This window comes from Pollachius pollachius (genome assembly GCF_949987615.1).
Source record: "Pollachius pollachius genome assembly, chromosome: 18".
Classification (NCBI taxonomy): domain Eukaryota; kingdom Metazoa; phylum Chordata; class Actinopteri; order Gadiformes; family Gadidae; genus Pollachius; species Pollachius pollachius.
In genome coordinates, this window is record NC_136951.1 from 18872626 (window position 1) to 18895125 (window position 22500).

The 22500-nt window shown below is 44.4% G+C and overlaps 1 protein-coding gene across 3 annotated transcripts; it reads left to right on the forward strand.

The window, feature by feature from the left end:
• The first annotated feature begins 11 nt into the window (after positions 1-11).
• On the forward strand, positions 12-18448 carry dcp1b (decapping mRNA 1B). 3 transcript variants are annotated; one of them, XM_079755817.1, is made up of 11 exons: positions 12-386; positions 1134-1174; positions 1732-1859; positions 9053-9119; positions 9593-9770; positions 10311-10412; positions 12347-13153; positions 13214-13451; positions 14716-14915; positions 15573-15758; positions 16603-18448. In XM_079755817.1, the coding sequence occupies exons 1-11, from the start codon at positions 228-230 to the stop codon at positions 16672-16674; spliced, it is 2178 nt and encodes a 725-aa protein (XP_079611943.1). In that variant the 5' UTR covers positions 12-227; the 3' UTR covers positions 16675-18448. The 3 variants fall into 3 exon arrangements, with proteins under 3 accessions (XP_079611943.1, XP_079611942.1, XP_079611944.1); XM_079755816.1 differs by having other exon boundaries at positions 12347-13451; XM_079755818.1 differs by lacking the exon at positions 10311-10412 and having other exon boundaries at positions 12347-13451.
• Positions 18449-22500: the final 4052 nt, after the last annotated feature.

Genomic DNA, 22500 nt, shown 5'->3' on the forward strand with positions numbered 1-22500 from the left:
TCCCCGACGAAACATGGCCGTCGGCTGTTGACTAACTCCTTGTTGATGTTTCCTTTAAGATTAACTGTGAAGTATTTTGGTTGATTTTTTGCAAAGTTAGAAATAGCGGCGACAAGTTCACTCGTCTCTCTTTCTCTCCCAGTTAAAAAAAGACCGCTGCATTTCAGCCTTTTATTTACATTGGTTCTGAAGGCTAGCATTCGTGCTAACTTTTCCCATAGGTAACAATGACAGCGACTTCAGCGGGCGGCAGCACCTGTCTCACCACCAAAGGACTGGACATCAGTCTGGCCGCTCTGCGCAGACAAGACCCCTACATCAACAACATTGTAGACGTGGCCAGCCAAGTCGCTTTGTATACTTTTAACAACAGGACGAATGAGTGGGTGAGTCTTGAGTGAGGGTCAAGGAGCTTCGTTAGCTTAGCTCGTCAGTTTCTGCCATACGCGCTAGGCGCGCGCTTTCTCCTTATGCTGAGAGCGGATCCTGCGTTGTATCGGTTATCCCGGTTTACCGCAATGCTTTTTCCGGTCTCCTACTTCACATGAGCTGTGTACGACAGTTAACAGTCGACAAAGCGAAAAGACTACGAGCATGACAAGGAGCCCATAGTCTTTGGTTAAATGATTCGATTGGGAATTATCCAAAACATGTACCTGAAACGGATATCCCTGTATCGGAAGTCCCTCCCTCGCCTCTTGCCGCTAAAGCCATGAAAATCATAGACCCGCACGCCCTCTCTTTAATAACGCTCGATTGGAGCATCCCGTTCCTCGTTTTCTGTAGTGAGATGAGAACGATTCGGAACGAGAAAACATCCCGATTATAAGTTATAAGGCTTTTGCTGTTTATGTTGGTATTGAGCAAAATGACTAGGGTGTATTTTGCCCATTTCACTGAGCTAATAATATAATTCATCTAAAGTAAACGAGATAAGACACAGTGCCTTTCTTCTTGACTCTGGAGTACTTTACTTTGATTGGTTAACCGCATGTGCTTAATATTTTCAGTGCAGCAACTTTTTTTTATCGTAGCGACTTGGTCTCATTACTTTCTCACAGCATGTAAAAAAAAATTGCATTATTATTGGAGCATTAGTATGTTGACACAATGTTGGTCCTTTGTGTCTGCAGGAGAAGACAGAGGTGGAGGGAACTCTGTTTGTCTATACAAGGTAATGTAGGACTCTGGTTTAGCCTGCTTATCTCTAATCTCTTACTCTGTTATTTATGTGTTTGAGACGCTATCTATAGCCGCTATTTTTGTTGTGCTTTTTCTTGAATGATAGGCTTATTTCTAACCTTATCGGATTTACGAAGGAAGTGTAATAACATTTGATAAATACTGGCAAATACCCTTCACAAATTAGCAGGCCTTAAAGGGATTTAAATTACTAGGATACGACTAGACAGATATATTTGTATCTGTATAAAACAAACAATATTATGTTTTTTTTATTCTTGTATAGAGAAAAGCAGCATATTCAGATATTTCTGAAATCAATGAAACAAAGTTTCAATAGTAGACACTTCATTGAATAACATTACAAAGTTATGATTACACAGAATAAAAAAACAACCTTATAGAACAACCATATAGCTTGATTATTTTTCTGAAGACTGTTAGAGCTTTTTGAAGAAAATGGTTAAGTTCTCCATAAGCTGCTTCTATCTTGTTAATGCATTTATATAACGGGACTCTTGTGTGCATTTTCCATTGTGTATCCTTTAGACTGGCATCTCCGAGGCATGGCTTCACCATCATGAACAGGTTGAGTATGGAGAACCTGACAGAACCAATCACAAAGGAGCTGGACTTCCAGCTCCAAGACCCATTCCTCCTCTACCGCAATGCACGCTGTAAGTACCACATGTGCCTCATACACACACACGCGCACGCACACACACACACTGCTCTCCCACAGCACTAGACAAACATGCACACAAAACTGTGCCAAACATTTGACCTATGAGACTTTAAGATTGACATCTCTTGTCTGCTGCTATCAAACATAACAAATTGTGTTTTCCAGACAGTATTCTGTACCCTTCAACAAGCCTGAATCCCCATTAGGCATAGGAATGGCATTTTTGCTTAACTATGGACAGATGTAAACAGGGATACATCACATGAATTTAATTAAGAACACTGATAAGCGGGAAAGTATAACTGTTTTAAATATTTTTTAACTTACCCTTGTGTTTAATTTAGCAACGATGTCACAGGATACTGTTCCTGCGATAGTTTCAGTGGATTAATAACCACTGACTTTCTGATGTATTTTGAGTGGGTGGGTTATTAAGTTAACTGCTCGGTTTCTCTAAAATCTGTTTAATAAGAAAATGAATCATGATGACGCTGTCAAAACTAGACCTAAGCTTCCTGTATGTGTGGATTATTAACTCAATTGAATCAAGAGACCTCAATAGAATATAAATATGCAGAATTTAGCAGAGTGAAACCAAGTTGTGGCTTTGTGTTCTGCTAGGTATATGGCATATTTCAAAATGTACTGGTCAGAGACAAAGAGTTATTTTTGCTATTATCACTATTGTTCACTACTGTCATGGCTGATTGCAGTCACGTGATAACTCGTTCCTCTCCTGTCTAGTAAATCTGTTCTTGTCACCATATTGCGTATCCAGATTGCAGTTTCGGTTGTGAATTATGAGTAAATGGAAAAGTACTACTACTACATGGCAACTTGTCACTCCATGACATCCATACCTGTGCTGACTTCTCCGTACACGGGAAAGCTTACAAAAGCAAGGATGCTTTAAATATTAAGCACCTGGCTGGGTCATTTTATGGATAAGATGACATCTCAGGGAGAAGAAAAGGGCAATTGTTAAAGAGTTGTATGGTACTGGAGTACCCCTAACACAAGTCTTTGTTCAAAGCTGTATGGGCTGGAGTTGGCCCAGTCTCACAGAGCCAACCTTTCCATACGGAAAGTCTGGGACACGACACAGCATTGGTGAATTGCTTCAAGAACCATATACGTTTCTTGATTGACGTAAAGCATGACCAGTCACAGACAGTACACCAGGAGCAGCACTTTGAGAAAACAGACCAGCAATGAAGCAAATGTGCTCTCAAAGTACGATTACATTCAACGCCGAGCTGAATATGGGCAAAGAAGGAAACCCGCCCCCTAGCCCCTAAAGGACCTAATAAACCCATGGATGTCAATATAAGAATAAACCTGATGCACCAATGACATGCCAGAGCTACGTCCTGACATCTGACGGACAATGCTGACAGCCAATGAGAATCGTCCTGAGCTTCTTCAAGGCTCTACACGGCTTAACTTGCTGCATCTCTCAAGACGTTCAGGACCCAGACATCACATGTTGATGTAGTGCAAATGAACGGAGGAGGCTGAGACTAAAGTGGGCCTAACATACTGTATGTCGGCTCACTCCAGCAGATTATCCAACACTATAAGCCTTCTAATATTTTTACCAAACAAATGTTCACGAAATAATGGGTTTCCATATTATAGCTCATGCATTTTATCGTTGGGTAAGCAAGATGGCGCCACTGCCTACCATTGTTTACGCTGTGACATAAGGGGCATCCTTTATTCCGTGTTTATGAACAGATTAACATTGAGGCATAGTATATTGTGTACTGTATTGCTGAGCACCAACCAGGAGGTCCTTATAAGGAGTAGTGGTTTTCAAGCGGCTATACAGTGGTCTCTCTCTCATTATTTTACTGTTGCTCTCTCTGTCTTTATCTCTCTCTTCGGAACATGCATGCAGAAATACAATTTAGAAAAATAGATATAAACATGGATATCTATGACAATATCTTCAAGACATCAGTAACACGAGAAACACAATAGACAGCAGCCACACGCACGGGCGCGCACACACACACACACACACACACACACACACACACACACACACACACACACACACACCCTCAAGCACTGCATAGCTGGCCAGAAGAGATTAGATAAACATTGCCATTAGCTGATAACATAAACACACACATGCACACACACTTATTTTGTTCTCGTCTTCATCCACAAGACTCTTCGTCAGGCTTTGTCCAAGGCAGGTGGAATGTCGTATTTAGACAGCCATGCATTCCAATGTCCTGCCTGTGTTGTGGATACGCATGACACACCAGTAAGAACTCACTGAGTAACCAGTCGAGTCAAGGGTGACTCATCTGCATGGTTATTGTAAATATTCGAACCAGCAACCTTTCGGTTGCTGGTTCGATGCCCAGCTCCTCCTAACTGAGTGTCGATGTGTCCCTGAGCAAGACACTTAACCCTAACTGCTCCTGACGAGCTGGCTGTCGCCTTGCATGGTTGACTCTGCCGTCGGTGTGTCAATGTGTGTATTAACCGATGTAAGTCGCTTTGGATAAAAGCGTCTGCTAAATGCCGTAATTGTAATTGTGACTATTGTGAGTCCATTTCTCATTGTGGTGAATTAACTCTATTCTTAATTCCACATGAAATTAATATCAACCACCGAACTACATTTGGTTTCATTCGTGTTAATTAAAGTCTTGGGGATCAGTAAATCAGAATGAACCCCACCAAACGGCTGGTGGGTTTGACCATTTGTCAGCTTAACAAAGAAAATACTAAAAGGGAATTTTGGACCCAACGGTGCACAACTCGTCGATCAATCGCTAGTTCTTATTGGGCTTTGCTGACTATGGGGAAGCCCAAGACTGCCGCTGCTGAGCTGAATTGTCGTTGGTGAGTCTGGTCACGTCTGCGGAATTCCAGCCAAGGCCTCGACTGACGCTACAGATTGCACACAGTATGAGGCAGGGATTAATTTAAACAAAATGTTTTAACGGCAATCACCGACTCCGAGGTTATGTGGCTGTTCTCCCGCAGGCTAGCGGCATACAGTGCATCATATTAATTGGTCTGCATTTATTTAGGGCCTTTTAACAATACACATTTACTTCTGAAGTATATTCAGTTATTAAGGTGTTTCTTCTGCTAATTGTTTTGTCTGGTTTCTTCTATAACTGTCCTGAATAAAATGGGGGAAGTTGAGGGGATTTATTTGCAATATAAGTCCTTTGATTTGATAATCATCCTATGTAACACTTGTTTTCTGGTGTTCATGTGAAAAACCAAGCTAGGGTAGTGCATTTATAGTAGCCTTGGAGAGATATTCACCATCTACAGGTGCTGTGAAAGTGAGTGTGGAAATATCTTTTTTGTTAAAAATGTGTTTTGATGGGCCGTGAAATATCCGTGTCGATAACATTTTCCAAAGCACAAGTTCCAAGTATTTGGGGATCGGGGAACACGCAGTGTGAATCTTCTTCCCTGGCCTACAAATAATAAAGTCCATAAAATTCACACATCAACACGGCAACATCCACCCCATCCGGAGCGGTTTGAGCCCGGACTCTTGCTCAGGAGCTCTACAACATAATAGTATGTGTGGGTCACCATAACAAGTGTCTCAGCAGTCTTGAGTTAGACCCTTTTAGTCCATGTTGTCCACCCCTTTACTGCCCACTGCCCGGCTCTCTCGCAGGGCTGACCTCTGAGCTCCGGGACCGTGGAATCTTATCGCTAGACAAACAGCTCCCACTGATTCGTGCCGCGGGAACCAGCCGGAATGGGCAGTTGGCAAAGTGGTGCTGCTCCAGGGCTAAAAATAAAAGCCAGGAGGCTGGAGACACCGCAGAATAGGATAACGATTCCGGGAAGGCTGGGCCTAACCTCGGCTACGTTTTCATTACTCTTCTGGTAAACCTTACCCAAACAGAATTGATGCTTTGGGAGCAGATACACCATGACAGTTGCTGGCCGGCGGCCCCGAAGCGAGAGAACGGAAGATCTGAACATGAGATTGTTATTTTGGATTGAACTTGTCTTAAGTGCTGATTTACACAGTGGCGGGAACACGTAACGGCCTGACCTCTGGGTGTAGAACATACTCATGATGGTGAACCTCAAACTCTCTCAGGCTTCCCCGGCCACATGGGCACTTTGTTAGTTGCGACCAAAACCTCCATTTCTTATGACCATGTGGTGTCCTAGAATGCAGTTTATTGAGGATCGTTACATCTTATATCTTTATCTCATCATGGTTTGTGTTCACATCTGCTTGGGTTAGCATTTCCACATGTTTTATTTCAGTTGATTAGCGCCTGTATTTGTAATTATGGGCGTTACTGCGTAGAAAAAATAGGGCTTGACATTTGCGATTGTGGTTACACTATCTGATTATGTGGAACTTGTCAGCATATTTCTTGAGGGATAGTATTTTTATTAAAGTAAAGTCTCCCAGCAGTTAATAACAACGAGACGTTCTCTCGGCAGTTTCGCCACTCAGTATTCTGTGTGTGAAGACTGTCTTACCTCCAGGCCGTACGAATGTGTATCCCAGCTCCATCTCGGACACCTGAAGGCCCTTATAGCGGACCTCCGGCTCCTCTTCCAGTCGCTCATGTTTGGGTTTCCTCTGGAACAGGCTTCGCAGCATGGCTGTGGCCGTGCTCTTCCCAAACCGATCCCAACGACGACTTAAACGCGAACCTCCAAAACGTCGCTCTCGGTTGACGTTCTCAGCCGACGGGGTTTACTTCACATCAGCGAACAGCTCTTGCATCAGAGATCAGACTCGTTCAAAGCCCAGGTATCCTGCTGGTGGGCCCGATGCCACTGGGGGGGTCTGGGCGCTTAACGTTTCTCCCGTGAGCCCTGGAACGGTCTGCTCAGTGTCAGGACGACACCATTAGCTGTAATCACCTCTGTAGCGCTGGGCTCCGTGAGCCAAACGCTTCTCGTGTTTTTTCAACGTCCCTAGCCTTTAGTCTCTAAGTGAAGGGGCCAGTGGCTCTGGATAGAGAAAAGTACCTCATGTGGATTTTATTAAGGACCTGGGTAAAACTTTGAGTAATCCTGCAGCCGGGTTAAAAACAAGTGGTGATGTGGAGGGGATTTCTGGGAGTGACTGGTAAAGCAGGTCCTAGACTCCGGCATCAGACAGACATGCAGTAAAACACACATGTAGTCCTTGTTTGGACGCCCGCTAGCTACTGCTCCGGCTCTTTTCACTGTGCCAAAAGTAGACCAAAGAGAGGCGGTCCGCAAAGAATAGCAAGGACGTCCCGATGGAGTAGTTTGGTTTTAAGCCATCGCCAAGTTGTCTTCACGCTGGGAAAGCACGGCTAATCCCACTCTGATATTCAAAACAAAACCAAAAAGTAGAACAAGACCGCACAAAAGAAGTTGCATAGCTAAAACGATCAGAAAAAACGAAATACAATGTTTGATTTTAAACTAATCTTAAAGGAGACAGACCGGAGACATGGATGTCCCACACAGACGTTGCCTGTGTGTGTTGGTGGGCAGTCTGGGTCCCACTTGGTCTTAGCTCCGCTGATAGAGACCTTCCTCTACTGAGATTGGCCACAAGGTCTCTCACTTCCACTCCCTCTATTTCTCTCCCTCGCTGGCCCTCTGTCCCTCACCCATACAACCTATCACAACCCAAGTGTGGTCAATCGTAGAACCCTTCCTCTTCGGTATCTCTATCTCTTCTGAGTCACCGGCGCGATCGGGATAGGGTGGGAAGGATGACTGGGCTTCCTCACAGGCTTCTCTCAGTCCTCAGAGGCTGGTTGTTTATCCCCCGCTGGTTGAGACAAAGCGAAGTGTTACTTACTGGGGTGACGCAAGTTGTCCCAACAACGCTTGAAGATAGTTTCCCCTTTGAAGATTTGACTCTTATTCTATTTTAGATTTCTCTCTTTGTAGTGAAGCATCCCTTGGCACTGGCTCTATAACGTATAGTAATTAATTTCAGTTTCAGACACAATCTTTTTCTCTATCTCATGCTACATATGAGCAGTGCTGGACTTATAACTTCTCAGTATAGTGTGTGTGTGTGTGTGTGTGTGTGTGTGTGTGTGTGTGTGTGTGTGTGTGTGTGTGTGTGTGTGTGTGTGTGTGTGTGTGTGTGTGTGTGTGTGTGTGTGTGTGTGTGTGTGTGTGTGTGTATTTTTGCAGACTTCCTTCCCAAGCAGCGACCCCATCTCTTGCTCGTTCTGTCTGTCTCTCTCTCTGTCTCTCCCTCTCTCTCTCTATCTGTCTCTCTCTATCTCTCTCTCTGTCTGTCTCTGTCTCTCTCTCTCTCTCTCTCTCTCTCTCTCTCTGTCTGTCTCTGTCTCTCTCTCTCTCTCTCTCTCTCTCGCTCTCTCTCTCTCTCTCTCTCTCTTTCCAGCAACCTGCCCATCTTAGGTCAACTGTGTATATTTGTGTGCCGGCTTTGTTAGTATTGCATGACACATACATGGTAGTTTAACAAGGAGTATCTAATGATACATGGATGCAAACTAGTGTTCTGTTTCCTCCACTGCACTGAGAGTTGTATCTCTACATCTTGGTAGCAGCCGCGCTGGGATCTACGTCAGCACGGCCCAACGGTTCCTTAAGTGGCTATGAGTGATTAATGTCCCGGAGGGAAGTCATACGGTTTTTACCCAGCACAGTTAATTATAGTCTGTTTACAATTACGTCTCAAGCTCAACATGGGTACGCTAATGTTCTGGTAGAGGAACTGTACTTTCACTGTGTAGCTTATTGATTTTCTCAATAATAAATACAAAAGGCCACATGGATATATAGTGGCCAGGGTGTTTTGGCCCCCAGCTGAAATGTTCTGAGTTTGAATCCCAGTGTCTGCATTCTACCTGTGGGCATCCTTGGACAACCCCCTAAACCCTACCTGCTCCCTAATGCATCTGAAATCACTGTTAGTCTCTTTGCATAAAAGCATCTGCTAAACGACTAAATAGTAATGTTCACAACATGTGTTGTAGTAATGTTGGACAGCCGTCGATGTCCATCTACTGTTTACATTAAGGCACTCATAGCTATTAGGGTTATAGGGTTGAGGACAGACTGGCTGCAGTCAAGGGATAGCTCATCCCAAGCGAAGTGGGAGAACAGAGACTCTGGTGGATCTCTGTCTGTCCCTCTGTCTGTCTGGCGGTCGCTGTATTTCCAAGAAAGTGTATCAACCTCTTTCCCACGGTTCCTCCTCAGTTGTCATCCATGGGATCTGGTTCTACGATAAACAAGACTGCCAGCGCATCGCCCAGCGGATGAAAACGTGAGTACCGCTCATTGTTGCCCACCGGCCCCACTCAGCCAAGCGGCCGTCGCAATGTGAGCCAGAGGCTCGGCCGCTAGCTCTGCTGGTGATCAACACAATCACAAAGAGTTGGAGCCCCAAAGGGTTCACACACAAGCGGTGGCATGTGGTGTACTGGGGCAGAATGTCAAGAGACAAAAACAACTGCAGGAGAAAGAAAATGAGGAGTAAGATATTATCAATTGATATTTGTCTTGGTTAAGTTAGCTACTGTGTTTTGACTTTATTAGAATTTTGTTAACTTTTCTTTATTTATTTATTTATTTATATATATATATATATATATATCCAGCTGTGGTGCAGCTCGCTACTGGATATTAGCACCACATATATTTTTTATGTGTGCATATTTTTTCTGTAAAATATTGTAAGAATATACACTATATTTTTAAAAAGGAAAGTATGTAAAGCTAAGGTTCTTGTGCGTGCAGTCTGACCCAGCAGGAGCAGGCCCTGGCCCAGTCCCAGGGGGGGGGGGCGCTGTCCCCAGGAGGAGGTGTCGGAGCAGGGCGGGGGGGAGGAGGAGGAGGGGAGGTGGGAGGTGGTGTGGAAGGCCATCCTGTTGACATTCTGCAGATGCTGGCCAAAGCACGCAACGAGTACGACAAGGTAGGGACCTCTGCAGAAGCCTTAAAGCGCTCCATGATGCACTGTTAGAATTCTTCTTCCCACCTGCCAGAGTGGACAAATGGACCAGCAAAGTGGTTTGATGTGTAACCCTGACTACTCTACCTGCCAATTGTTCAAATCGACCTGCCGTTCACTTTGGAGCCGTAATGTAGCGAGGAGGAGGAGGAAGGCAGTCGGTGTGAGCGTGGAGCGATGGGGATTGGGGTGTGCCTGCCATCGCTCGCTGCTTGTTAGGTAGATCGGAGCCCGACGCTGCTATGATTGGTTGGAACCTGGACTTTGAGACTGTATCACAGAAGGTTTTATTCGGGGAGGACTCGTGGTGAACCGATTTTAAAGGAAAATAACCACCACTCAGTTTCATTGTTATATTTAAGATGAGGTAGGGTGGCTTGCCCCAATACGGGGCAGTAAATCCAGCACAGTGGAAGTCTTTGAACAGAAAGCTATGCCACTAACGTTAAATCGTACTTACATCGAAATGTCTGTTTCATCCCTTTCCCCCTTTGTGTGTCTTAGGGAGGACAGTCTAGTTCAGAGCCTAAGGAGTTTGGAGGCAGTAGCATGCTATTTGGGAACCCCCACCTCATCAAACCAATTCCAGTTAAACCTATCACTCAGGTATGCACACACTACAGCGTTCTCTAGGACAGCCCCCCCCACCTGTAGGCTGTGGTCAGGGTGTGGGGATTGTGTGGTCAGGGGCGGGGTACTGAAGGTGACGGTTTGGATCTCGATCAGACCTTCAGTATGTGTTGCTCACACTGTTTAGTAGGATGCGGTGGATAAGTGAAATCCAAAACATCCCAATTGTCCTGATAGATAGGTATATCACGATTGAATACAATTATGACATGTCAATACCGTCTCAAAGCATCAAAGTCGCTCGTTATAAGCTCTTGTTTCATTTTTGTACACACTTATTCAAAGACCACTGATTGCTTTCAATTGATGCTGGATTTTGTGAATTTTATCATCTTATTTTTTCTTTAACCCTAAACTAAACATGCCATATGTTATTTGCACGGTGTTATTATTGAAATTACGACTAATTCATGCATATTTGAGGGATCTTTGTACTCATTATCTTGCATGACTTCATCTGTTTAATTAAAAATTAAATAGGATCCAGACATGCAGATTTTTCTGTGACTTCAATGAACACATATTCGTACTGTGATCGACCTAAATCAGATTTAGGACATAGGACATAGAATAAGATTAAGGTTGGACAAGTCACTTTATTCTCCAACGGAGAATCTGAGAATAAAGGAAGGATAATGAATTAGCTACAGCCTCTAAAAGCTGTAAGAATCAGCACGAATGAGTGAGGTATGTTTATGTCTTAAATATCGGCATACATGCAGACAATGTAGAGAAAACATGAAACAATATGCTGGTTGGGAATCTGCTTGACAAAGTCATTCTGTTTCAGGCAAAGATAGCCAGATATGATGCTGATTCAATTATTCCTTTATGCTTAAATGCCTAGCCTAGCTTACTAACACAAAGTTCTGAAACTAAGAAGGCCTTGTACTTAATTTGTTAATGGATTTATTAGGATTAAACAAGAATGGGGGGAAAAGTGATTAGCAGACGATTGCTTCCACCTTGTGGCCGATGAGAGAATAGCAGGTCACAGCACATTGGAATCAGACGTGATGAGATGCGCTCTTGCTTAAATCTCAAGATCAAGATTCTTTATTTATCACATGCATAGTTTTACATGTACAACAAGCAGTGAAATGCAATCCTGACTTCGCTTGAAGACTGCGCCGACACTCAATTTGATAATATAAGTTAAAAAAAAGGTTTAAAAATACTTAATAATCATAACCTAGTCCAACAAAGCCTAGACTACTAAAAGTGTTTGCTTAAAGTGCAGGGCCTAAAGTGCAGGGTGCAACGAGCAGTTTGAATTTATAAGAGGGGTACGTTCAGTGTTCTGGTTTAAAAGCCTTATGATTTGTGGATAAAAACGCCTTAAGTCTCTCGGTTCGCGGCAAACTTAAGAGTTGCTTCTTTTTTTTTTACGAATTACCCTTCAACTATGGCCCTCCAGCAACCTCACCCTATTGCTTTTCCCCATTGCCCGTGAAGAACGATGGACCATTTACTTTATTGTACCTATACTGTTTTGCTTTACAGTTTTGTCTTGCCTACTTGCGCTACTCAGAATTATTGCACTATTTAGAATTTATTTTATTTATAAATATGACTTATTTTATCCATTGTACCAAATTGTATCCTTTGTACTTATTGCACCGTGGGTTCAGAGACAAACGCAATTTCTGTTTCTATATTTGTCTTGTACATATTTGTAATCGACAATAAAACTAGGCTAGTAATAGATTTTATATCTGCCACATGTCTAGTGTGGGATGGTGTGTGTGTGCGTGTGTGTGTGTGTGTCTGTGTGCGTGCGTGTGTGTGTTTATTGTTTGTTGTATGTTCTGTAGGGTACGGACGCCCCCTGCTACTCCTCGAGTAACGTTCTTTGAATTGAATTGAAAGCTGACTTTGACTTATTCTTTCTCCCCCCCCCCCCCCCCCAGGACGGGGACCCTGGGGAGCCCCGGTCCCTGTCTCTGGCCACCCTGTTCGGCTCCCAGCCCCCCCACCCGTCGCCCTCCGCCACCACGGGGCCCCTCTCCCCGCGGCCCCCCTTGCCCGGCGCCGTCCCCTCCTCGGGTTCCAGCAAGAAACCGGGGGGCCGGCCGACGGTGGCGCGCTCCCTCTCGTACGACGACCCCGTGGGGGCCCCCAAAGGCCGGCGGGGCCCGGCCGCCCCCAACGCTCTTCCCCCGATGAAGGGCCCGATGATGGGGAACAGCGGGGCCCTCCACGGGGAGGGTGCCAACGCTGCAGTGAGGGGCCCCGTCGCGTTGGGGCCCCCCGGGTCTCCCTACTCTGCGTACGTGGTCGCTGGGGCCAAGGGCTGCCACACTGGGCCCCTCCTGCCCCATCAGCCCCCCCAGCCTCAGCAGGGCCAGGGGCAGCTCTGCCCCGCCATCCAGAAGCTGATCCAGGGGCCCCGGGGCCCGGGAGGACCCCCGCCGGCCCCCGCCTCGCTGCACACCGTGTCGGAGTCTCCCGAGAACCGGCTGTGTGAGAACGGGCTGACGCTGGAGCAGCACCACCACCACCAGCACCTGCACCACCAGCACCTCCAACACCAGCACCTCCAACACCAGCACCTCCACCAGCAGCACCTCCACCACCAACAGCAGCACCACCAGCCGCAGTATCAGCAGAGTCCACAGCAAGACCACATCCAGAGACTCTTCCAAGCACAGGTCCAGGCCCAAGCCCAGGCCCAGGTCCAGGCCCAGGCCCAGGCCCAGGCCCAGGCCCAGGCCCAGGTCCAGGCCCAGGCCCAGGCCCAGGCCCAGGCCCAGGCCCAAGCCCAAGCACAAGCCCAGGCCCAAGCCCAAGCCCAAGCCCAGGCCCAAGCCCAAGCACAAGCCCTGGCACAGGTCCCTGTCTCTACCGCCCCCTGCTGCTCCAACCCCCCTCCCCCCCTCATCCCCTCCATGCAACACCCGATGCAGCCAATCACAGCGGAGTCTGTCTCCTATCCCCACCCCCAGCACAGCCAGCGTGTCTACTTCAGCCCGTGCAAGCCTGACGCCGGGGCCCCCAGCGGCCAGCAGGCTTCAGGTAACGAAGGGGACGCGGTTGAGTTTGAGGTCTTCTTCCACATGGTTGTACACCCGCTACTAGGGATGGCGATCGTTAATATTTATTGATATTGATACCATTTTCGATACTCCTTAACGATCCGAGGCTTTATCGATACCAATATCGATACTTCGATGCTATTATTTGGTGGAAATACGACGCATTTTCAGTGATTAGGAAAATATTAAGGAATGGAAGGAATTGTATATTCTAAAATGATTAGAGCACTATACAACTGTATTAGTAATAAGCAAACATGAGTAATACAGTATTACTCATGTTTCTCACCAAAAACTAAATTTCCCGTTTTTTAAGTTACATTTGAACACATCTCGATAACCTAATAGTCGTTTTTCTTAGCCAACCTGAACGCATCATCACGCAGCACGCCTGAAACTTTATTTACTTCTTAAGATAACTAGCTTGTATGCTTCTGATTATAACATGGATTTCTCAATTGGATTACTATTTTTACGACGGGACTCGATAGTAGTATCGATAAGCCCAAATTAATGATTTTCAGGTTGAAAAAAATGTAACCGGGTCCTTTATGTAACCGGGTTTCGATCCCTATCCCTACCTGCTGCTGTCTGGTGTTCTTAAAACGCAAGTTACTTTGTTACATACCTTCACTTGTGGCAGGCTTATCTGCATCTTGCAAGCATTTGATGAAGTTAAAAATGACAATTGCCATCTTATCATAAAATTCCTCAAATGGGCAATAATTTTCCCCTTCCATATGTGAAGGCAAAGCTTTTGCCGCCATAATTATAAGTTTCCACAACATGAATGAATAAATAACCACAGTCTGCGTGCATAGAATCATCTATGAGTGGCGGTAGGCAGAGTACAGGCCCAGTTCTTATCTTAAAGGGGTAGTGTCACAATTTCTAGTATAAGCGAGCACTGCTTCATACACCTCAAGGCTCACAGCCTGCCACATCAAATCCATTTCCACCAATGGAGAACTCTAATCCCGGACCAAAGACTTCAGGCGTCTAATTTATTTAGTGTTAAAACATCAGTCCACAACATTAGCTCTGTTGCTGTGATGGTGCAGACTGCAACATGCATGACGCAGTGATCCCTAAGCTTAGGAAGTAGGCGAGTGTGACTGTTAACGGCCCCCTTTAAGTTTCACCTCAATTCAAACACTCAACGTAACACCTGGTGGTTTCCTCCTGGTTGTCGCCCTGACTGTGGGTCTCCTCTTAAGGGTGCCTTCCTGTTGGTTCTCCCCCAGGGGTGTCCTCCACCATGCCCGGAGTGGCCCCCCATGAGCTGCTCCAGAAGCTGCAGCTGGTGCAGCAGGAACAGGGCCAGGCTCCCCACGAGGCCGCGCGCCACGGCCCAGGGTTCGCCCCTCGATTCCAGGGTGCCGCGCCAACTCAAGACCCAGGCTCCGCCCTGGGCCCTGGCGATAAGGAGGGCATGCATTTCCCGGTAAACGATTTTGGCAGCAAGCCTTATAAAACAGTCATTTATAATGTATAGATATAATTAAATGATCCTAGTTGGCGTATATTTGTGTATTCTATTTTAAGTTGAGATTCATAGCACTTCTCTCACTTCTGTTACAATCACCAAATGCAATAATAACTATAAGTAATAGGTGTATTACAAAATTTCCTGTAAACATTTACAATATATATCTAGTAGCGCTGTCAAGCGATTAAAAGCATTAATGTCATAGTTAACGCTATTCTTTTTTTCTATTCTAAATATCCCTTGATTTCGTGCTGCTAGCCTTTTAGTGAGATCAGAGAGTGTTGAGAAGGACAGTAATAAAATATATTTGGTAGGATGGATATACGAAGAGAGACCCGCCGTTTAACGCCGCTAATATCGCGTAAAACTGATATCTAGATTTTTTTTATTATTATTTCTAGAAATTTTATTTTCAGATTTTCAGATCTACATAAAATACATAAAACAGCAGCAAAGAAACGGACAATCCCCACCCCCCTCCCTTAATATTATGTAATTATATAATTATTTTTATAGGATCGTTGTATGCCTTACGTGTTGGTCCATGTTGACGGCCCACTGTTAACCATCACCAACCTGTCCTTTACCCGTGTGCTGGGTTGCTCTGCGCAGGTCATCTCCCCCCAGCGTATCCCGGCCACCGTGCTCCCCACCCTGCTCCTCTCGCCCAGCGTCTTCTCCCAGGCCAAGGCGGCCGGGCCCCCCCAGGACGGAGTCCCCGCCCCGGGCCCCGCCCCGGAGGAGGCCCTGGTGCTGTCCAGGAGCCAGCTGCAGGACACCCTGCTGCACCTCATACGGGTACGGGGTCAGGTTAGGGTTAGGGTTAGGGTTATGGTTAGAGGGTTAGAGGGTCAGGTTAGGGTTAGAGTTGGGGTTAGAGGGTCAGGATCAGGGTTAGGCTGGGGTTAGAGTAAGGGTTAGAGGGTTAGGGTTAGGTTAGGGTTAGGGTTAGAGTTAGGGTTAGGGTTAGAGGGTCAGGATCAGGGTTAGGGTTAGGGTTAGGCTGGGGTTAGGGCTAGAGGTAAAGGTTAGGGTTAGAGGTAAAGGTTAGGGTTAGGCTGGGGTTGGAGTTAGGGTTAGAGGGTTAGGGTTAGAGGGTTAGGGTTAGGGTTAGAGGGTCAGGATCAGGGTTAGGGTTAGGGTTAGGCTGGGGTTAGGGCTAGAGGTAAAGGTTAGGGTTAGAGGTAAAGGTTAGGGTTAGGCTGGGGTTGGAGTTAGGGTTAGAGGGTCAGGATCAGGGTTAGGGTTAGAGGGTTAGGGTTAGGCTGGGGTTAGAGTTAGAGGTAAACGTTAGGGTTAGAGTTAGAGGGTTAGGCTGGGGTTAGAGGTAAAGGTTAGGGTTAGAGGGTCAGGATCAGGGTTAGGGTTGGGTCAGGGTTAGGTTAGGGTTAGGGTTGGGTAAGGGTTAGGTTAGGGTAAGGGTCACCTGGGTTACTGTAGGGTTAGGGTTAGAGTTAGATAGTTGATGAGAGAGAGAGAGAGAGAGAGAATATCTAATGTATCTAATATACATAGTATAATACAGTGTATAGTACTATGCGTAGTAGCAAAATGCAAACATTACATTACATTATCGTTATAGTGCTGTATATCCTAAATGTGTGTGTGTGTGTGTGTGTGTGTGTTTCTGCGTGTGTTCCAGACGGACAGCTCCTTCATCGACTGCATCTACAAGGCGTACATCGGCGGCCTGGCTAGAGACGGCCAGCTCTGAGGCCCCCTCGCCTTAAGAAGCGCCCCTATCAACCACTGCCTCTAACCACTGTGACGCCAGCTCCACCTACCTATGCAACAGCCTCTCTTGGTCAACACACACACACACACACACACACACACACACACACACACACACACGCGCACACGCACACACACGCACACCTGCACGGCTTCAGTTCAATTCTCTGCGGGACTTATCTACCTATAGGCCATATTGGCTCCAAACACTAGCTAGTGTTTAGAGCCAAGAAGCAATATGGCGGATATCGGTATTAAGGCGCATGGGATTAGTTATGGTTACAAGTTAGCGTGGCTCATATATCAGAGGACCAGTGAAGGGAGGGCACACATCGTGTTTAGGAGAGGAAACCGTTGTCTTACTATCTGAATGTAGCAGAATTGTTTTCAATACTAGTGGTCTCATTCCATCCATGCCGTCTTTTACCCGCTATGCCGTCTGGTGGCTAAGAAGCAATAAAATAAACAGACGTTTTTACATTTGAGTACATGCACAGATGTGGTGGCATCTGACTCAATTTGAACTGGAATGTCACGTCATTCCAGTTTCATTCCGGTCATGTTAAAGATAGTTTTTATCCTTTTAATGTTTTCAAAAGATATTCAGAGTTCACTTTTTATTCGTTCTTCATTTGGGTATATCAAAAAAATAAAAATTCTGCCCCGGGTATTACTTAATATAACTGTTTTTACAAACGAATAACAAGTTAGCGGAAAGCTAAAGTAGCAGCGATTAATATTGAGCAACATTTTGAACATTTCAGAGACCAAGTAGCAAAGTGATATGTTCCATCATTAAAACAATGTTGTTATTTGTTTAACACAAGGAAATTATTTTTCATTTGTTATTAAGCATTCTAATTTGTTCAAGAAAATGTATAGAAGCCAGAAGACTTGCACTAGGCTGTTTATGCGCTGCTGGCTCATTGGATAGAGCTAGCGATGTGGGTAGCATGCTTATACTGATCGGACAATCCAATCAATTATTGGGGCTTTCGTCTAAGAGAGGTAGGGGAATTTGACTATTGCAACACAGATGGTACTTTTGGCACTAACACCCAACAGTGTTAGTTGTAGGCAAGTTTCCCCCCTCATGACGTGGCTGAACTGGTTGTGTCAGACATGAGAGAAGGCAGTATAACTGAAGTTGTTTGGGTGTTTTCTTCAGTAGATAAAGAGTTCTCAGCCATACGTGTTGCCATTCGGAGGAACAAATACTTGAATCCCGCCACATGGAAATACCAATATTTTTCATCTGTGTCACTTTATAAATGGTTATGTCATATGTTGGTGAGATATCACATTGATGAAGAAAACAAAAAAGTGTAATAAAAATAACTTTGTTGGGTTCTCATAGTGAGCAAAGGGAATCTGATAGCCAGCCTACAGCGGTTGAACTGAGCAAAAATATCTTGTGAGAGATTTTCCATTTTTTTTTACTCATTCTTAAAACTGTACTATTCTCCTACAGACATACCGCCAGCATGTAGTGTTTTAAAACATTTTAATGTGTACATTCTGGTTTAACAAAGGCCACACTAATTTGCATACGAAAGGTCTTTGAAAAACTTTTCAATTCATCCATTTTTATATATCGAATGTAGAAAATACTTTTCAGGTTTTAGAAATTCTAATTATTTTCAAAGACATTGTAAACCCAGGGAATGTGAGCACACAGATCTCATTTAATACCTTTCTGTCATAAAGGACCTGTCTGTAAATAACCAAATTGGATATAAACGATTTTCAACTCCCTTGGTCTTGGCGTTTTGTTCCTTGTTTGTTTCTGTCTTTCAAAAGCTCCTAATGTGATTAACACCCGGCTACCATTTAACCTCAGGCCAATTATGTCCTTTTCCTGTAATCAATAGCATAAGAAACTGTACAAAGGACCTTGCTTTTCTCCCCCTTATTTCAAACAATACTCAAAAGACCTTGTCTTGGTTAAGCCTCTCTCCAAAGTACACATCGCTTTACCCAAAATAAAATCACTCCATGTTTGTTATGCTCGTTGGAGCGCAGAGCAACAGCTGATAGCTGACATTTGCTTTCTCTGGCGAGTTAATTAAACCGCCCTGTGGATCTTAGCTCCAAGATGGAGGACAGACAGCAGAGTAGGATGGGATCATGGTCGGCTGTTCTATGGTCAAGAATAATAATGGTCTGCTTTGTGCTTCAAAACAGCAGAACAGTCAGTTGCCTTCTGCAAGTTTCACTCAACTAGTTTCCTGGCCCACATAGTCAGCTAATTAGACATGTTAGTATGTTTTTAGTTAGTTTGACATGTTTTACTTCACCAGTCATTTGGTGTTTAATTCCCTCATGCTTTCAGCAGTTATTGTATTTTATGTGAGACTGGATTTAGGGAATAATGTCGTGATAATCCTAGAGAATTTGACAAGCGATTTAGCAATCCAAAAAATTTAAACCATTATTTTTCATTCAAAATTATTTTTTTATTGAATTAATCTGAGGTTTAATATCAGCCTCAATCTCCTAACGTCTTCTATTCTTCCTATTCATTGAAACCTCATTGTGATAAATCCTTTGATGGATTATGGTAAAAAAAAAGTCTACAGGGTCGGTTTTTCAATAACATTGTTGCCGAGATTTAATGAGATGTAGTTACTGGTTCATTAATGCTGTTTTTAGGCAGTCTACATAATTTTCCCCGCAAACGGGCAGATTCTCCCATGGCTATAAAGCTAAAGAGGCGAGTTACAGGCTATGTACCCCCCCTCGTAATGGCTGTAGCAGGGGCAGCACCGTGCTATCATTAGCCAGATAGTTAGCATTGATTCATGGACAGTTTGCATGAGGAATGCGTCCAATGGGAACAGTTGTCAGCTCATCTAATACTGTGTGTGTGTGTGTGTGTGTGGGGGGGGGGAGGGGGGGGAGGGGACGACAACAATACAGTCCCTTGGACGCATTGTTAATGACCTGTCAATCACTGCTCCTCCTTCTGTGACTTTACACTCTCTCTCTCACACACACACACACACGCACACACACAAACACACTCTCACACACACACACACTTATTCATTATGTGTATACACATTGTAAACTGTATCTTACCTTAATTGAATATGTCAGAGCCAACAAATCTTCAAATTATAATTTACAGTTTACAGTATAGATTTTGACCTTACTTTTCCAAATCTTTATCATGGTATTCTCAGTATGTGTCTGCAGTGTGTGTGTGTGTGTGTGTGTGTGTGTGTGTGTGTGTGTGTGCGGGATGTGCACTTAACAGTCCCATTCGCTCTAATGTTAGTGATGACATGTGACAAACACAGGACTCTTAGTTGCGGACCTCAAATCCTTGATATTCAGAAACCGATAGATAAAAACACGAATGCATCGAAAACAAGTTCCAAAGGCAGCTTATCTTATCTGAGAGGATATATCATAGTGATGAGGCACAGTAGCTTGAGAACTGTTCTTTTTTTGCTATCTTCCACTAATTTTGGAAACTGAGGATGTTTTGGTTGTGCTTTACTGCTCTCTGTTAACACCCTCTTCACTAACACACACTCTCCCCTGGAGATATAGAATAGAATGCACTAAAAGAACGACAAAACGCCCACCAATGGAAACTCCCCGTACAGGAGGCGTTGAGCTCCAGCTCATTGGTGACAGACGCTGATTGAGCCAAACCTGAGTCTGAGCCAACCCTGATCAATAGCCAATTGCGTGTGTGTGTGTGTGTGTGTGTGTGTGTGTGTGTGTGTATGTGTGTGTGTGCGCGCCGACAAGGGTGGGGTCAGCAATTGGGGCCGGGATCCTTTTTTGGTCACATCAACTCGAGTCTTGAACCTTCACATACACACACGCACACGCACACACACACACACACACACGCACACACACAAACGCACGCAGGCACGCACACAGGCACGCACACACACACACACACACATGCAAGCACACACACACACAGGCACACAAACACCATGCATCTCCTTCCCTAGCAACACAGCCTTGCATAGACTCACATAGTGAACCTACCTGATATTTAGATGAGAAGTCAAACCACAAAACAACTTCAAACTGAGGAATACAAGACTAGCACACACACACACACACACAAACACACACACACACACACACACACACACACACTGTTCAGAGTGTACAGTCACTGGTTTCTCAGTTATTCTGCTGGTGGACAAGTCCTGTGGAAGTGCGATACAGAGAGAGATACTCAGGACTGCAGTGCCTCAGGTACGTCCAAAAGCTTTGTTTGTTGTGTGATTTCAGGCAGTTGATGTTTGTTGCAATTTATACTTTTTTTTGCAATCAGTAAAACAACAAGTAATAGTCAGGTGTTAGTTGTTGATACGTTTTTTTGTCACAGTATCAAAGTGTCTCACAGGCCCCGAATTCCACCTGCAGGGTAATAGAGTGAATATATTTAAACATTAAGAAAGCAACGGAAATCCATTAAAAGTTTTTTTATTTTTTATTCACTTTTTTTCACTACTAAAATCCCATAGTTTCAAATATCTCTGTTCGTAGGGAAAGACGTTTAAATTGACCAGCATAACTATCTTCCTTTAGGGCATATTGTAGTGAGTCAGGACATTTTCACCCTTGGTTGTTTACGTTGAATGCACTTCCGTGAACATAAGCAGGCGGTCTGAAGCAGTCGAGGCGATCTGATCAGGCTGTTAATGGTGCAATATTTATGTCTGATTGACATTTCATTGATTCATGCGGGACATTGTTGATAATTTCGAAATCAAAAAATACATCATGAAAACAATATTGGCATGTTATGGTTATGGTTATAATTTCACTTTTGTCAATAATCATTTTTTTATATAATTAGAAAATCAAAAGCAATCAAATCGAAAGTATTAAACTCTCTCACATTTTAATATTTTTTCCACAATATATATATTTATAACGTCTGTTATCTGTATAATTACATTTAGTAAATGTAATACATTTGACTGGAGATTTCCTGCATATATACTGTACACATACACATATGAAGGTTTTATCGTAATTCTGTCATTAAGTGCATTGTGTACATTTTTACCTATAGAATGTGCGTGCAGGCTATTTTGTGTGTTGTGTGTGTGTGTGTGTGTGTGTGTGTGTGTGTGTGTGTGTGTGTGTGTGTGTGTGTGTGTGTGTGTGTGTGATAAGCCAGGCTAAGGCTTCATTTCCAGCTTCCGTGATCTGGGTCAGTGGGGGAGGAGGAAGACAACAGCTGTTACACACCGACGATGATGTGGACGTGTGTGTGTGTGTGTGTGTGTGTGTGTGTGTGTGAGTGTGTGTGTGTGTGTATGTGTTTGGTGTGTGTGTGTGTGTGTGTGCATTTTTTTGTGTTCACGTGTGTGTTTGTGTGTGTGTGTGTGTGTGTGTGTGTGTGTGTGTGTGTGTGTGTGTGTGTGTGTGTGTGTGTGTGTGCGATGCTGTCCGGAATGGGTGTACCAGTTTTGTATTTTCATTTATACTCTCGTTCTTTCTACCAATCTTTCTTATTATAAACCTGTAAACCTACAATCCAGTGATAACAGTCAGCCGCCATCGCATTTAAAGATTAAATCATTTACGATATGATAGGTTCAAAGCTATTCAATTCATTTTATGTAATATCTCTGGAAATTCCTCAGAATACAATAATGGTGCATGTGCCGTCAAGCACATGTTGTGGCCCTCATTCCTAATCAGGACATAAAACTTCTGAAAGGCACAATTGGCCGTTTATCTGTTTACCGTGGCTCCGATACCGGCCGTCCGGGCCATTAGCTGAGGCATAACCTTCCGTCCCGGACATTACCCAACG